This window comes from Oreochromis niloticus, linkage group LG6, assembly GCF_001858045.2.
Source record: "Oreochromis niloticus isolate F11D_XX linkage group LG6, O_niloticus_UMD_NMBU, whole genome shotgun sequence".
Taxonomy (NCBI): Eukaryota; Metazoa; Chordata; class Actinopteri; order Cichliformes; family Cichlidae; genus Oreochromis; species Oreochromis niloticus.
The window spans coordinates 40,244,157-40,262,748 of record NC_031971.2 but is presented as its reverse complement, the minus strand read 5'-3'; the positions used below and the strand labels follow the sequence as shown (position 1 = coordinate 40,262,748).

The 18,592-nt window shown below is 40.8% G+C and overlaps 1 protein-coding gene across 1 annotated transcript in view; it reads left to right on the top strand.

Annotated features, from left to right (window-relative positions):
- Positions 1-18,592, top strand: part of sorcs3a (sortilin related VPS10 domain containing receptor 3a) — a 241,040-nt gene that overhangs the window by 98,333 nt on the left and 124,115 nt on the right. Inside the window, exon 2 of the mRNA XM_005470161.4 lies at positions 519-586. Coding sequence (XP_005470218.1) covers positions 519-586 — 68 coding nt within the window. The remainder of the gene's footprint in view (positions 1-518; positions 587-18,592) is intronic.

Below are 18,592 nucleotides of genomic sequence, written 5' to 3'. Positions count from 1 at the left end.
CCCTGCGACATTCTCTAGGGATCCTGAGGTGTGCTCAACCCAGACGGGGCACGTAATCACTGCAGCATGTAGTGGTTCTTCTCTGGGGTCTTCTTTCAGTTTGATTTCAATATAATATCTTTCACAGTGATAACATTCTCCTGTTTGATCTACTTAAAAAGGCTAAAGCTACATCCCTTCTTTTTCTTTGAATGTACTTGGAATTATATCAGTAACTACTGATGTAACTAATAATCTTTATTAATGAAACAACTCCAAACTACTGTGACTTTAATAGGATTGCAATTCATTTTATTTGCATACAATCACTGTGTTTGCACTCTGAACAAACTGATGTGTGCCAACACTGGACTTGGAGTTGCGGGCAGTCTAGTGTTGTGCCTCTTAAGCCATCCTCAATCCTTAATCTGGGATGCTGTATTCATGCATTAGTCGCCATTCTGCTACAGTAAAGAATTCATTAATCGCTTTGTCCGCCTTATAAAAAGATTCTAACGGTTATATTCCGTCTATTTCAGGTGATCCTGATCCTAACCAAGCTGTATGATTTTCATATCGGCAGCGTCACTGAGAGCACACTTTGGAGGTGAGTACAAAAGACTTTATCTATAAAATATTTACAAGTAGATGGTTTGAAAGCTGTGGTGTCCTTAGAGTCGAAATAGCTCTGTGATGATGTTTTTGGCTATTTGATAGTTTAATATAAGCAGCAGGCAGCTAATCTGAGAACACGCGACTTCCGTTAAACCCACGACACAAACGTTTCTCCGTTCTGGCCCTTTAGTTGTGCCCTTTTACACCTTTGAACCATCAGTGTCACATTTCCCACCCGATCCGTCTGTCCTGTCCTCATCTGCTCCTCTGCTGCTGTGAACACACTGTTCTAGTGTCGTGCACAGTCATACGGGGCACTCAGGTGGAGAAGGCTGCTTGCCATGCTCTTGTTCTCAAATATTATCTGATGTACTCAGCTTCTTCACCCCGACTGGGAATAAAATAAACACGCATACACACAAACTCATGAGACAAGAGTGCTTGTAAAGAGGAAAAATACACTGAAAAAAGGATGGCTTACACATCCCTCGTGAGCTGAAACTACACGTAGGCTATTTTCAAATCTGGATTGTCATGATGTGTCACATTTTTCAAGAAAACAATGAACTCTAGGGCTAAAGGTCCTCTCAGGTAGGTGACTCTGCCAGACACCGCCGAAGTTCTGTCAAACTTTCTGAAGATGCCTAATAGGTTTGGAAAACACAGGAGGGACACCTGGGGATTATTTCTGCCACCTGTAGCAATGACTTAACAAAGCAGAACTGTCCCAATTTGCTGATTTTTTTTTAAAAGTTGATTTTATCACTAATTTTTACCAGACTCAATTAAAGCACTCAGGACATATCAAAAAACACATGATTTAAATTTGGACAACATCTTCTCAGACATGTCCAGATGGCTTCCAGCTGCTATTTTTAGATCTATCTGTTGAAATCCCTTCCTGACCTCTTGCGCTGTGAACTCTATAACTTCACCACAAACAGCAAACTGGTGCAGAGACCAAACATCAACTTGTGTTTGCAACTGGCCTGGGGTTCTGCACCATAAATGGAGCTCCCATAGAGACTGTCAGTGCAGGATGCTACTGTAATATCCTGAGGGGGCTCAGCAAAACCTGAATGCCTGAAAATAAATAAATCTGAAATGATTTCCACATTTTCTGGGATTCCACCATGTCCCTTCCTTAAAATGAAAATGAAGTTGAAACGATCACACTGGAGGTGATCCAGTTCCCATTACTGAGGCACCAGTGCAGGGCAACATGGAGCTCTAAAAATGGCAGCTATGCTGTAAGCTGTCCAGAGGTGGATGAGAAAATAACCTTGAACGGGACATTAACCAAATTTAAAGCATTTACATTTTTTCTTTTTATAATTTTTATAGGCAAACTGTTTGATCACACTCCTGTGTGTGTGGGAGTCGAATACATTAAGGGGAACTGAAAACAAGACTCAGAGATGCTAAGTGCTCACTTGGCACATCACACAAGTAACATTTTCTAGCTTTGGGTTTGCTTCCATGTTTTGTGGTCTGCTGCACATGCTCAGTAGTGTTTGCCACAGGTTCACACTACGGCCATACACTTTATATTGTGAAGAGGTCTTACAGATGTGTAACCTCCATGGATTTAAAAAATGTACGAGCTGTCCCTGTTTGTACTTTAATAGATGCCTCTATTGTGATTGGCTGTGAGACATATGCATTTTGTTTGTGTAATTTTCAGCACACAATATTCCTAAATTATAGGCTGGATGCTGACATGATGTCTATCAAAACTGGGAGACTTGTAGCTCTGCAATGACATGAAGGTGGTAGGATTTAGCTAACAGTATTTTTGCATGTCATTTCAGTCTGCGGTAAAAGTGTAACGCCCTAATGGCTGCCTTCACATCGACTGCAAAATAAACCGTTCCAAATGAAAAGTTGTTTGTTCAGAACTCTGGGACATTCAGCTTTCTTCTTCAGCTCAGATTTGCATTTTGACTAGCCCGTCTCACCAGAGATACTGTGCTGAACTTGAGTTCAAACCACAGCAGCTTCGCCTGAAGAGAAACCAGCGATATTCCGTCTGTATGCATTTTTTGCTTCTCAGATTTCAGAGATGACAGTCCTTTAGAGCTGAAAACATTTACACTTCTGAAGTTTGCTTACTCTGTCCAGCTTGAAGTGGTAGTTTGGCAATGATAAGTGATGACAAAATGACTGCTAGTCATTTCTGACATTTAGACACATTCTGTATAATTTGGATCCTGGGGCAAAACGGAGAAATGGTTTGGTGTTTGAATAAGTGCAAAGAAAAAGCAGTCCCTTGATATCCTGCAGTAAGCTCAACCACAGAGGCTCTGGCTGCAGATGCTATCGTGTTATCATATGCTTCTTACATAATAAAATGATAGTTTTGTGATAAGAACCTACTGTCTGCTGTGGAAGTATAAAAGTCCACTTACATTTTCTTCTGTTTATTTCTGTATGAAAGCATTGGGAAAAAGGGGACACTACATTATGTACATAAGGTAAAACTCCCTATAGTCCTCATTGCATAAACATCCCCAAACATATGCCCTGTCATAGCAGCCACAGATGGCAGAGAGCGAACATAATCTAACCTAACGGAGAGGTAAAAAACTGCCATTCGAGCTTAAAGGACTTAAGCTTGAATATTTGTGATTTTTACCGACACCATCTTGGTGCCAAATCAAAATGACAAGAAAGCAGTGGATCTGACCGAGAAAGCAAGGCATCGTGCACACTCCCATAGTTGTGATTTGTCAGTCACAAGCCGGAAGAGTCTTTACTGAGGCATCACAACAAGTGAGGAGTAGACGTCCAGCAGCGTGGGCATCAGGACTATCGTCCTTTGTTAACCAGCCAATTTCTGCACACGGGGTGACTGAACTAATACAAACCTTGGCACCGCTGTAAATAGTTGAATTCTATAGGTGAAGATTTATTCAGGTAAAACAACATGAACAAGAAAAGCATTTGGAGATCAGCATTAACGTCCCCTCACACACCTACATGCAGTCAGCAGCTAAGAGGAAGCTGAAGAAAGGTACTTCTTGAATCGCTCAACGATGAGAAATCTGCCTTGCCATGATTGGCCTTTCTTGTGCCAGCTAATTGAGATCCCAGCTCTAATACAGTTTGAAGAGGAGCAGCCGTGGAGAATGTTTATCACTTTACGGGAAGACGTCCCAAATGGCAAGACTAACGCTGTCTTTTTGCAAAGGTCAAGGCACTGCCAACACCTCAAAGTATCGCCTAGTCAGTCTGTCAATTTTAATGAACACCCTGACCTTAAACAATGAAAGCTGATCACTCTGTCTCTGCATAATTTTCAAAGGAGCCTTCATATGTGCGTGGCGGAGGGGAAAGAAATGAAGGCGAGCTGTTCGCTGTTGACAATAAATCAACTCAGCAAAACAGTTCTTCAAAGTTTTTCAGCCTCTCTCATCTGGTCTCTGGGGTTTTGTCCCTCAGCGGATGAGAATTTATCAAATATGACAAGCCCTGTACTCATTTGCAGGTATTCAGACATGGGTAAATTAACGCCAACAACAAAGTCATATTGTATTTCCCTCCTATCGCCATATGAATTTGACATTTCCTATACTTGTACTTTTCGCAAAACAAGCCTATGCAGCAGTTGTTTTCTCTGAACTATGCAGTGAGTTTACTGAAGTTGTGCACACGGTGTGGTTCTGAATTACTGAGCTGGAAAGCTTCAGAATGAGCTGATGTTTATCTCTTTTTGAGCCACTGCAACACACAGTGAAAAAGTCAAGTTTTATGTTGTGCTCAAAACAGCTCCGACTCATATATTGTTGTAAGTATAAATTAAGGTTTAAGATGTTTAGCGCAAATTACATCCAGTGGACAAAGTGTACTTTTAATCATTTCAGCTGACCTCACTCGTGACAGAGCGCCAACCCAGCTGTTACAAGCAGTCATTTACTTCCTGGTTCAAAGTCGGCTGAAGTGATTTACTGAGCTGCACACGGGCTAAAAGTTTTAAAACTTGTACTTATGTAACAAATACTGTGCATGTGCATAAAAATTAAAACTGAATATAAATCACATTATTACATAAGGATTAATGCTTACTTACATTTGAGGTTCAGACCAGCTGAATGAATCAGCTGACCAAATTAATGGTTGCTTACCTGATTTTGTCTGACACACACACACACACACACACACACACACACACACACACACACACACACACACACACACACACACAGTGTAAAAGACAAAGATTGGCACTGGTTAGTGACGACCTATTATGAATCTTCAGCCGGCCATCTTGGTGTTTTCAAGACACAACGAGGGAGGGTCAACTTCTTCCCCCACAGACTATACCACTAACAGAGGTGTCGCCCCCTGCTGGTCATTAGAAAGACTGCAGCATTTTCACAATAGCTTCACTTTTCACACCCAGAAACGTTGCCATATGCACAAAAGTCCTTGGCCACACCTCCACCACATCACTTTGAATTCAGCTGTTTTCATTCCCGTTGTTACATGTGTATAAAAATAAGCACCTACCCATGCAACCAGACTTTATGAACATTTGTGAATCTAAATTTCTTCAGAGCAATATCGATTCATTAAATCCTGAATCGATTTTTAAATATAAATGTATTTTGCCAGAAATGCAACTATCTCAGGTTAAAGCTCACAAAACTATTTCTATAACCACTAAACAGCTAAAACAGTACATCAGAGCAGGGAAACGGATTCCACACAAAGACGTAAAGGTCTTAAACTGCATTATTCCTACTTTTATAAATCACTGATTACAGTTGATCTCACAATTTTGAGTTGGATAGGCACAAAAAATGATGAATGGTTGATTACAGCTGCTAATATCATCAGGACTTTGTACTGTGGGGTGTCTATAGGCATATCTATGGGCCTAATTATAACTGATAAAGGTCATTCAGTGGGATGATTCAAACATGCAAAGAGGGTACAATTTCTAAATGACAATTCAGAAAAAGAACACAACAGCTCCACTTCTAAAATTGAGATGCCAGTAACACTTGTATTAAAGATAATTATTTATGTGGATAATGAGTGGGCCTGCATGTTGACTGATAAGGGTGACAAATTAATTTTATGACAGCTAGATATGTAGTGCTGTGGATGGCCTTAATACTTTCAACTGCCTCACTTTGTCTACAATGAAAATACCTCCCGGCTCAACGATTATTATGTTATCTCTGTGGTCTGAGGTAGTTCAATCAATATCTGTGAAAATGAACAACTTTCTCCCAATAGACCTCTAAATGATAACACCATACCACCAATAAACACGTAGCGACTATCTGACTTTTGTCATTTCATCCTCCGGGGAACAATGCTGTAGTCAGTTCTATTTCATTAGGGAAATTTTCACACCAAACGATCAGGCGTTTGAGTCTAATTATTTTGATTTAATTGGTCTTATTCATGCCTTCAGCAAATTAGCGCTGATCTGATAAAACAAAAAAAAAAAGAGGCATTCTCTTCTCTCTTTTTTTTGTCCCCTATTAACATCCTGATTACAGTTGTAATGATGTTTGGTGTGAAGAAATGTTCATTATCTGAATAACTGCCTGAAATTAGTGTCACTGAAAATGACAGTGATTATGAAATATTAGCCAAAAGTTAGACGGTGGGTGTGTGTATGTGTATCACTAGTTGCTTTGCAACGTGGAAGACATCAAAGGTCTAAAGGGGAGCTTCACTAATTTAACACAAGGTCAGAAATAGTCATGAGAGCCCGTCGTGGTGATAAGAGGAAGCTAGGAATGGTTGTAGAGGAAATATAGGATTGGGTTTGAGCCACACAGTCGAGTTATATCAACCTCTGTTGCTTCAGTTTGCCCTTTTTCTGATCGTGTGTCTCTGGTGACTCACACAGAAGAATGTAAGTGGAAGAACTACTGTAAATCAGTGTAACACCCTTTTAAAAACACATGCTGGTATAGGATGACTTTGCATCGACATACTGGGGAACATTGGACCTGCACAGGAAAAGATGGTTTCTCCAAACCTCAGTGTTTTTGATCTCACCATTTATGTTGGTACATCTTGGGTTGTAGTGATAAATTCCTGTGAAATAAAAAAAAATATTGAAATGATTTCCACTCATAATCTGTAAACGGTGCAAAGGGGCCGGAAATATTTTCCACCTGTGTTGTGGAAAGCGTTGTTGGCGGGGATCCCCTTGTCAGACTACAGGAGACCATCAGAAAGATGAAGAGGGAGAGAGAGATGACTCTGCATTATCAGTCCCTGGCTACAGACTCCGCCTCTCCCACTGTGCCAAGATGGGGTCACCTGGGGTTGAAGAGTGACATCCTCTCAAATTGCATCATTTTGCTGAGCATGCTCACGGGCTATGTGATATTTCACAGGTCAGTGCCTATAATAAGGGCCTGGCTCTCTCAGAGAGACCCACCTGATGTCTGTGACCTTTTGCAATTGGACTTGGTATTTCCCTCAAAACCTCAGCAGCCTGGGCTCACCAGAACTTTTCAAAAGCAATTCCTCGAAAACTGAGCGGATCAAAGTGTTACAGCTACTGTAGGATCTACTAAAACTGAAGAAAAGACTGCCCAGAATGACGGATGAACAACTGCATGCGGTAAATAAAGGATCGTTAAAGCTGGACCGATCCAAGTATTCTGTGGGATGAAAAAGGCCATTCCATATTAAGCCAATCAAATCTGTCAAACCTTTTTAGAGTTAGCTGGGTTTTTGTACAATAGCTTTGGCATATTTTACAAAACCTGAAAAAGGACATTTTTATACTATGAAAATGTTCGAGTAATAAGACCTTTAATACATACTGGTGAGTAAAAAAATGTTTTCTCTGCATTTTGAGCCGTCATAACTTCTTAAGCACACAATATAATCTTAAGAGATTTTCAAGGCTGGACAAACACATTTAATCTCTGTTAAACCTACAAACATATCAGTTTGCATCAGCTAAACTTAAAAAAAGAATGTTTGAAACACAGATTTTCTTGCTTCTTACATTGTTTTAATGATGCCTATAGGCAATAAATGTTACACCTTTTGAATCATGTTTAATTCCCCTTAAATGGTGCCACATTTGCAAGGAAAACGTGTCTCTGGGTTGAGCAGCATGGGCGGTACCCATGAAAAACTTGACAAATCATCTCTGCCAACGCCAGAAAGCTTTTGTGCTACCGACTCTTCTTGGAGCTTCTGATTGGCCATCAGGTGCCTGATTGATGCCTGGTTAGCAGCACTTGTGAGCACGGACCCTGCTGCAGTGGTCAGCTGGTGTCTGCTCCAAGCATGCCATGTTTGAATAGGACCACAGGACAACTTCAAGTTGCTGTTCTGCAAACCCAAGGTGTTAACCTCAGTCCCGGGATCAAAAACCTAGGTGTGCAGTTTGTGCCAGTGACAACCACAACCATTGGCTGATTTGCAACAAATGCTGGTTGACGAATGGGATGCTATCCCACAGCAGCTGTTGTGGCTGTGTGTGCTACTGAGGCCTCTGTTTGGTAAATCGATAAACTGTTAAATTGCAAATACGTCTTGTTTCTTCAGACTTCAATCATCCAATACAATCAAAGACACCAAACTGGAGTCAGTAGCAGAATAAAATGGTTTGCACTTGTCATGGGTCCAAGCCACATACTCCGCTGCTCAACCTACAAACGCATTGTAGGCCACATTTGTAATGCATGCATGTGGCACAGTTTAAGAGGAAATGTGTTTATTATAGTGCTGTCAAAATTAACACGTTAAGGCAAATTAATCCGCCATCACGGTCAACGCAATTAAAAATTTTAACAATTAACACATCTGGGGTGCAGAATGACTCAAAATCCCTGAAATGTTTCTGTCAATGCATTTTGGGCAGTTTGTCCAAGTAGAGTTACCTTCACACATGTGCAAATGGGCAGTTGATCTGGTAGATGATAAATGGTAAATGGTCTGTATTTGTATAGCGCTTTACTAGTCCCTAAGGACCCCAAAGCGCTTTACACATCCATTCATACACACATTCACACACTGGTGATGGCAAGCTACATTGTAGCCACAGCCACCCTGGGGCGTACTGACAGAGGCGAGGCTGTCGGACACTGGCGCCACCGAGCCCTCTGACCACCACCAGTAGGCAACGGGTAAAATGTCTTGCCCAAGGACACAACGACCTAGACTGTCCAAGCTGGGGCTCGAACCGGCAACCTTCCGATTACAAGACGACCTCCCAACTCTTGAGCCACAATCGCCCAAAGGCACATTGGCCCTCTCGATGGGAAATTTGAGTATTGAAAAAATAAGACGGAACAGTCGACCAACATATCACATTGACGCGAAGCATACATTAGTCGGGGATGCTGCTAGCACTTTGGCTAATGCGTCCCCCAGCATGTGACAAACCCCTCACGGAGCATCGGGGACTCAGTAAGTCGACCTTGGAAATACTGACTGAAACAATTGCCAAGTGGAATTACAAACTGCAGGCCTGTTTATATCGTTGAGAACATGCGCTTTACACAGCTTTGGTTCCTCGTTTCAGGGACTTGAAGTGCCTCCCCAAGAGTGTCAGAGAGAGAGTGGATAAATGTTTACAGAGGTTTTTGTTAACATGAATGTTCAAGATGTTCAATAAACATGTTAAGTGCGTAAATTTTTCCTTTTTATCTGTTTGCTCATGCAAAATGAAATGCAATTAATATAGATTAAAAATGAATGATCTTTAAGCGTGATTAATTAAAATTAATCCAGTTACCCTGTGATGAATCCGATTGCGATTAATTACAGAAAATTGTGAGATTAATTAGTTAATTTCTTTTTAATCTATTGACAGCACTAGTTTATTAGTATCATCATCTAAACCCAAAATCTTTTGATTGGCACAATATTTTCTATAACCAACTTTGAGCATTAAAATCATGGGAAATATTAGACTTTCAATAGCCAGACTTCACCAGTGTTATTGTAGGTGATGTAAAGTAACAGAAATGACCATTAGCAGCTTTATCTCCGGATCATAACGCCATATGAGCTTGATCAAAACAAGTTGTAGCATATGAAAGCTCTCACCCTGGACTGGGCCCAATAGTAATGATAATAATCATCAATTTTAACCCTTAACAATATCCACATGGATTAGATAAAGTTAGGAAATGCCTTTGTATTTACTGTATTTACTTATTTATTTAAAGAATAAAAATGCATCAGTTTTGTCCTGGATGATAGGTTGTTCACATGCTGCTTGTATTCAGTGTTTTTCGTGTTAGCATGCAATCCATGCAGCTACAAAGATCACAAATGTCTATCAAAAGCCCAGCACACACAACAGGCTATTTGTCAGACTGAACTAGTTAGACTGGTTCTTTCAAAAGGAGCTGTCAACCTGGAGTGAATGCAAGCCAACAGTTTAGCATATCATACAATTATGGAATTTATGGGAAGAACTGGAGGCAGCCCAAAAGCCTACTGTATCATGTGCGCACTCCTCGAGAACATATTTCATGTAAATTACAGCTAGCTTTACGGACACATAAATCACCTTTGCTGTTATTAAAGAGGTCATTTATTCTGCTCTTTTCTCACAATATTTAAATTTTCCTTTTTAATTACATACTCTTGGGCCTTTTCTTCATATCCTGAAGCACGCACTCGTTTGCTTCCTGTCATAACAGCAAATAGTGGATTTCATTGCTTTGCTTTGGAGGCAATGTGGAATTTGATAATAGTTATTTAAGGGCATTTGCCATCCCTCGGGGATTTGAGACGGTTCCCTTTTTATTTTAAAAGTAATTTAATTTGTAATTGTAATTATTATGATGCAGGAGCCATGTTTCTGTCTCTCTTACAGCTTCATACAGAGGAGGAAGTGGATACTCCTCAAATGCACGACAAACAGTCCTGCGTTTGTCGACAGCAGCGGGTAGCCTCGCAGCTTTGACTACAGCGCTTATGCGAAATGACACAAATATTTCCACGGAGGACAACATTATGACATCATTCGCCCACAGCAACACGCTGGACTGTGCTGACGTGCTGTAGCTGGTGGCCCGGGTGCTGTAGTGAGATACACATTTTGTTTTTGCCCGTACCAGCTGCTGGCGCTCGCACAGGGGCCGGTTGTATGGTCAGTGCCGAGGTCGGCCACGGGCTCAGATCCTTTGAGATTACGGATGGGCTGCTGCCAATGCTGAGAGACGCTGCCAGGACTGCTCAATGTGTGTGCAAACAGCACAGGAGTTTATGCAGCACCCAAGAAAAGTTCAGTGATGCTTGGAGGAAAGTTTATTATTCATTTCTACCTCTTTCTTACTTAACTTGGTAAAACTTCACTTTCACACGTCTGAGTTATAAGTTCCACACGATTGGCTCCGGAGCTGCTTATCAGAAAGAAGAAAGGTAGCAGATAAAGGCACCGCAGAGTCGTGAGGGATAGCTCCCACTCACCTTCTTGGGCACTTTTTTCCCCCATTTTTCATTGGAAAAGGTAACACGACTTGTATTTACCCCTGCGCTGCCACAACAGGATGCACGCCGGCAAATGAGCACGCGATCAAACAAAAAGAGCGTGCTCAGACTTCTTACAGCCCTGCCTGGCTTTTATCAATTCTACTTTACCAAGTCTCCACCAGAGAAGCAGCTGGTGTTCTGCTAAACACTTGTATCTGTGAGTCGTTCATCCCCGCCGAGCAACTTCTACACTGTCAGAAAAGGAGGGAATGATTTAATATTGGATTCTGCATACGCAGTACATGATGAGCATATTTCCAAAGGAGCTATGGCAGATATGAATCAAAAGTTTGTTTGCAACCCTCATCCGTTATGTTGAAAAAGGAGCCGGGGATGTTCATGCCGACTGTGGAATACATATTAAAATGGAGAAATATTTCTATCCTCGGCACTTATATATTCAAAAGAAAGCCCTGTCCCTTTATTTTTAGAGCATCTCAGTACATTTGCAGACAGATCATTACGCTACCTACTGCCATAGATGTGTTTGTGGAAGTGATGCCTGAAAGCACACCTGACCCCCGTGTCTGTGCCCCGGGTCTCTATGCCCGTGGGTGTGCAGAGCAAAAAAAAGACAGAATATGAATTTAATTTAGTTCTACTGTTTGCCGGGTTAGTAGTTTTTTTCTTGCATTTTTGTTTGCTATTAGCATCAGTCATTAAGTACGCATGCAAACATGCCAAAACTTTTTATTAACCCATTAAAATGAGAAACTTCTGGGAAAATCTTTTTAAAATCTATCATATGCAACATAATGAAAGCTACTATTTTAGTAGGTATTTTGCTGTATTAATTAAAAAGTTTTCAGTATACAACATCAATTTAGCTAAAATATAAATCTTACAGATTTATCATAGATTACCTTGTTAGAGATAGAAATTAACCTTCATAAACCGTTTTTTCCCCATTGATTCTGTTCATCTTATCCAATTCAGGCTCAGAAGTGGGATGGACCCTATCCCAGGGCAAGAGGCGGGGTGCACCCTGAACAGGTCACTAGCCTGTAAAGTAGAGACACAGACTACCATTCATACCTGTGGGCAATTCAATGAATGTATTTGGTAATTAGACTCCTATGAACCATCATGGCAGAACTGAATTCCAGCAATCATAGGATTTAGGACACGACACCCCAGAGTCTAGACCCTGGTGGTGGTAAAGATGAAGACTAAGGCTGAGGTGTCCGAGGTGGAGATGGGGAGTAGGTGGGTTGGACGAAAGCGAGTGTGAAAGGCAGATTTAAACCACGCAAAGCAGAGACTGATTCGCTCAATGAAGGTGTGCGAGAAGATGATTGGACTACAGTAATGACGTCAGTATTGAGACTGACAGCGTGGGAAACCGGTAGTCGAAACACTGTGAAACAAGTGAGAGCCCAAAATTAGAGAATGCATTTGAAGCACTCTAGTTATGTATGTGGCAAGCAAGCCACGGCATTTTTACTGAGATACTTGAATGAGGACAACTTTTAGCCAATCAGTAATCCAGATTTGCACTTTGAACCTCTGAAGTTTTCACAGTCTCAGCTTCAAAACATCAGCATGTCATCTGACACTTTATACAGGTTTCCTTTCTCACAACAAGAAGAAGAAAAAGTATAGTTTGCCAGTGTCAGTTGAATCTGATCGGCTCCATGTTGGATTTTATGGAGCTTTGAGCTTCATATACACTGCTATGGATGCATTAATAATGCACTGAAAGTACTTACATGTTGTATGCATCCACTCTGTCACTTAAGCTTTTAAAATTTTCAGGTTTTCTTTTGGAAGCAGAAACATTTTTCTTAAAACTCACATGTTTCATGAGCATTTTCACTTGAGTGTTTTGCTTCTTATAGACACGTAGCCTCACCCCTGCTTCCTGACCCCAACATGTCAGTTATCATCTCTCACAGCACCCCAGAGACACAGTTGAACCAACCTACTGGCCACTGTGGTGTGCTGCTGCTCTCTAACAATGCAAACTGTATAACTATAAACTGGCCACCAATTGCTGTTTTCCAGGCTCTCTCTTTTCATTAATAATGAATAGAAGTCATTTCTCGTTGTGCTTTCTCTGGCAGCATTGCAGGGTTGAAATACTCCCCCCCTCCTAATCCTGCACTCTGACTTTAAATCACACACAGCAGAGTTGTGATCAGGGAAGCTGATTTTTGGCTCATCTCAGAGCAAACAGAGAAGTGCAAAAAGGGGTTGAGTAAGGTAATCTAAACCATGAAACAGAACAGGTGGATGTCAAGAGCACATTTATCCTTTGTAACCCAAAGTCCTTCTGGAGCTCATGAAAAAGTCAGCATGTCTGGGAGGAGATTTTAAAATTTTTATACTTTATTTAAAGATTTATTCTGGAAAAAGCATTCTAGAGCGTGGCGAGTGGGGAAGGGGATGAATCAAAGGTACTTCCCTTCGCGCTGTCAGGCCTGGATGGAGAACACGACCTGTAAGTGCGATACACAACTAACGTTGTCACCGAGAGTGATCTTTGAATGTCGGCACTTCTGTCCCACTCCGGATGTTCCTTTAAGGTATTTTCTCAACACTGAATTTGTTCGGCGTGTTGCAGTGCAGTGATGCGGGCAGGGCTATATTTGGTAAGGCCTGATGTCAGCGAGGATACTGTGAAGATTTTTTTTTGCCATTTTTTCCTCAGCTTTTCTCCACTTTTTGCTTTGCTCTTTGTTTCCACATATCACACTCCAGCACACGGTTGTTATGTGAAATCTTTTGTTTATATACTGCAGGATCGCCTCCGACTTTCGCAGCACTTTGTATTAACAGCAGCATGAATTCTAGGGCGGTCTGCAGGCACATTTCCTGTTTTCTGTTTGTTTCACACATGGCTTGTTTTTACATTTTCTTTTCGACATCACCCACTAACGCAGACACATACATAAACACACACACACAGAACGGGCGCACGTATATACTGGTACGGACATGAATGCAATCATTAATCTGTTGAAGGGCAGATAGACTTTGGTGTACAGTGCTCAGTCTTTTGAGGTGCCATTATTTTTGCCACGCTTCATTGTCCTCTGCTCTCACGTGTGTTTCACTGACAACTCGCGCAGAAACACCTGCAACTACAGTATCTTCCAATCTCAATGTGGCAATTCTCCAAAGTCATTTTCAATTATGCTTCAGTGGATTTCGCATTAAAGGAGAGATAGTGCAGCCGTTGCCTTAGGTGAAAACATGGAAAGAAGCGAGCATTTGTGTGCGCGTGACACATTTTCAGCGTGAATGTGTGTGTGTGTGTGTGGAAGTTTGCACAAGAGTGTAGCTCGGGGTGAGTGTATATTCCATAGATAAACTCCTTGACAACTTGTACATTATGACTCTCCTCGCTGAGATATGCTTTGCTGATGGAAGCAGTGATTAAAAACTGCTGGATGCTTGCTGCCTCTGCACAAGACATGCTGCAACACAGTCTTCATACTTTATTCTCTTTTCGAGCTCATGTAATATCACCGTTTTTATTCACCGGGCACGTAGCGAAAATAAGAATGACTTTATTTTTTTCTTCCGTGTCTTTACTTCAAACAGTGTTTGTTGATGGAATCCAGTGGAAAGTTTTACGTTGATTTCATTTATTTTACAGTTCAAACTTTATCCCCTACAGTGTTGTGTTATTTGCAGGTAAACACCATCCTGTGCTTAAAGCACAACTTTTTCTTCCATCTGTAAATGTGGGCTCAGATCTATATTTCAAGTTCTAACTGGGTTTCTCTATATAATCCATTTACGTGATGCAGCTTTTTTTTCATACTTGGAAATATAATACTTCATCTCCTCACCCTGCACTGAAATTATTTAAAATAAACAAACATTATTTGTTGTATTAAATGATCAGAGTGCACAGTCTACTTAAGCCTTCCATTTTTGGACCCTGACTTTCTGTTTCGTGCCAAACCTGGTGGCAATTTGTGAGAACTAACTGAAGTATTTGAGCTGAAAGAGCACCATAATTTGTAGGCATTGTCTCATTCAAGCAAAAGTTGTGACAGAATCAGAATGATTTGAAAAAAAAAAAAAAACTATGACACACTATGATGTCAAAACATTTAAGGATTTACCCTCCCCCCGCCCTTTGACAGCTGGGAGGCTCCATCTCAACCCTGATATGGATGACTGAATGAATGGTATATGTAATTACATACATATGTGACACCACGATTACATTCGGTATCAAATTATATCGCAGATTGTCTTGATGCATGCTCAATCACACCAAAAGGTTGACTCTGTTCATCTGGACGTAGCATCAGTGGGAGAAACGTTTCATCACTCGTCCACGTGACTTCTTCAGTCTCAGCTGACTGCAGGTTTCCAACCCAACAGTACTTTGCATAATAACTGAAATGACCTCGCAGCCCATTGTTCATTCAGTGAGCTAATTTCCTTGATCATTAATATCCAAACTGTCATGACCATTGATCAACAACTACTGATCAATGGCCATGAGTACCATTCACAGAGAGTTGGGGAACGGCTGCAATCGCAGCATTGTAAGATGGTGACAGATGTACCCTTAGGCCTCCTCCTCAATTCAGAGATGGTCTTTCCCTTTTCACGTAAATGGCCTCCTTGACTCCGCGCTCAAGCCAGTGTTCCTCCCTGTCCAGGATGTGTACATCCTCATCATTGAAAAAGTGTCCACTGGCCTGTAGGTGTGAATGGACTGGTCTTTAAGGTTGGGGAAACCTGCAGTCAGAATCAAGCTTTTGGGATATATTGCAGATTAATAAAATAGCTCTGCCAAAACATTTTCCTTTGCTGACTTTACAATGTTTGTTTTTTGTTGACATTTTCAGAAATGTAGAAAAGTAATTGTATGTCTTTTGGTTAAGTCAAAGTGGGGTGGAGTGGGGCAGGATAATAGAAAAACATTAAATATGCACCAGCAAAAAGCCATTATACAAGCTGCAGCTTCTGTTTCTGAAAAAAGAAACAAGTGGCAATATGATAAAAACTGCAGTTCCTTAAATGGCTGTTTGAGTCTGGTTCCAAGAGTGAGTCAATCCCCTAGACTCCCATGTTAAAAGACCCACCTTTACAGCAGAGTGAAATATGTTTAGAGCTTGGTACAAAAATAGCTTTAGTCTCTCTAGCTAATTACATCTTCATAACAACTTTGTAGTGGGTGTTTTTTTTTTTTAACTCATCCACTTTAGTTTTATTAAAGCTTAGAGTTGGATCCATATGAAATAAAAACAGCAGCTCACAAACTGCAGAACTCCAACTATCAACTTCCACCTTGGTACTTGGTAGTAACATTTCACACCTTCACCACAGTTAAAACATCAGTATAGTAATTGGAAAGAACTGAAAAGATGTGAAACTGTGAATAATCTAAGACATAAGCGATATGATACATTTGCACAGATACATCCCTTGGTGCAAACATCCAACATGGAGTATGACTAAAAACACATAACTAAATAAATTACATGTCTTGTTAAGCAAACTAAATCTATATTCTATTTTTAAAAATCTGCTGATTCACAGACTCATTCCAGTTAACTCAATGATACATCTCAACCTTCAGACTCTTGGTATGCAGCACCAATTATCACTGAATTACAGTTTTTCCCCCTGACTTTGTTCTCTTTTCCTCCCCTTGAGGATTACATATTTTTAGAACAACTTAATCTGAAATGGTTGGTGAGGGAGGCTGCTTTAAATGAAACCAACATGGCGAAGACAATTGTAGTTACCCTAACGCTGAAGTATGACAACAGTGTTTCTGCCTGAATTCTGTCTGGAGCGCCTGCTTAGTGTTTCGGATTAAAGCACGTATTAATCCACTGGTTGACTGAAGCAGTCTTGGCTCCAAGAAACAGACTAATTGCCTTGAGCAACTCATGCATCCATTCATTTTCAGTGCTTGCTTCTTCCTGCTTGGCCTAACTGTGAAACTTGAGCGTTTTTTTTTCCATGTCTCAGAATAAATGGCAAATAAATGCCCGGGACAGGTCGCTAGTCGCTGCAGGGCAATCGCACAGAGACCTTTTGGTCTACAACACAAGCAGTTCTGACCCAGTGCTCACTGATCCTCAATTCATCTAGCTGTCTATACTTCTACTGTAGGTTAAAACTGGGACAGATGTCTTTGAAACACACTTTGATGACACTAAATCCCTACCCTACCGATTGATGAGACCAAGTCTGGGTGAGCTGGTGTTGTCCATCTATTTATGCATGAAAACCTCACCTAACTCTAGCACTTCTTCCTCCTTCTGTGGTCTTTTCAGTCTAAAGCAGGAATTTGTACTGCCAACTACAGAAAAAGCTCCAGCTGTTAATGATCTGTTGCTAACTGTTTTTACTAGTGTCTTTACTTTCTTTACAGTGTCCAAGCCTAAAACATCTGTATAAACTGGTGGAAGTAATCTTTATGTCTCACTGGGAATAAACTAGTTGCTACCTACAGTACAAAGACTGAACAAGCTTTGGTGCAATTGCTGTCTTAGTCTATCGTAGCCATACTTTGTTTGCCTTAATTATGATGTTTTATAGCACCACAGTCTCCCATAGGACTTCATTAGGACTCAAATCTGGTGAATATGAAGATCAATTCTGCAGAGTATTCCTTTAATCTCTTGACTGTCTTTGTTGTCAGTGAGTATGTAAAATCTAGATGATTGGGGGGAAAAAATCAAACTTTTCAATAAAATTTCTTTTAGTTTTAACCTATAGACAAAACAATTCACCTGAAAGTCAACAAAGAAGTTCCTAAAAAGCAGGTTTAGCTCAGTGGCCTGTCTTTGGAGTAGAGGTACATTAACCAGGGAACCAAGTTCTCATCCCAAAGCATTAAATACTGTGTTCCAGAGATACTTACAAGCTTTCTTTTAGTCTCAGTGGGTTGATACACCTGCAGCATCAGCAGCAGAGTGATTTGGTCATCTGTCAGGGGGCGGGGTCTGTGACCCAGCAGTTTGTATTTTGTATTTTTGAGTACTTATGAGATAATGTTAAGTTCTGGGGTTATTATTAGTTCGTCTTAGTTGAAGTTTAGTCTAGTTTATCTTATCGCTCATGTCTCCTTGTTTTTGAGTCTTTTTCTGTTTCTCATGTGTTATCTCCTCATCTATGTAGGTTTCCCTTGTGTCTCTCTCCTCTGTGTCCCTCTCCCTGTATCTTTTGTCAAGCTTGCGTGTCCCAGTTCATGTCTCTCCATGTTTCCTGTTTTATTTTGAAAGTCTTGTGTGTCCATGTTCAGTGTGTTTAGTTTTGTTTCCGCAGGTGTGTTTACTTCCCTCATTACCCTTCTGTGTATTTACATCCTTTGTCTCCCTCTGTCCAGTGTCAGGTTGTCTGTTTGTCTCGTGTCATGTACTTCAAGTCTCAGGATTACTTTCATGCTTTGGTTCATGTTTCTCGTCACAGTTTGTTTTCTGTTCGATATCAGCCTTAATAAACAGCTCGTTTTATGTTATACTTATTTTTGTTCTCCCGTGTCTGCTTTTGGGTCCACACCTCAAACGCATCGGCCATCCCGGCCGTGACATCATCA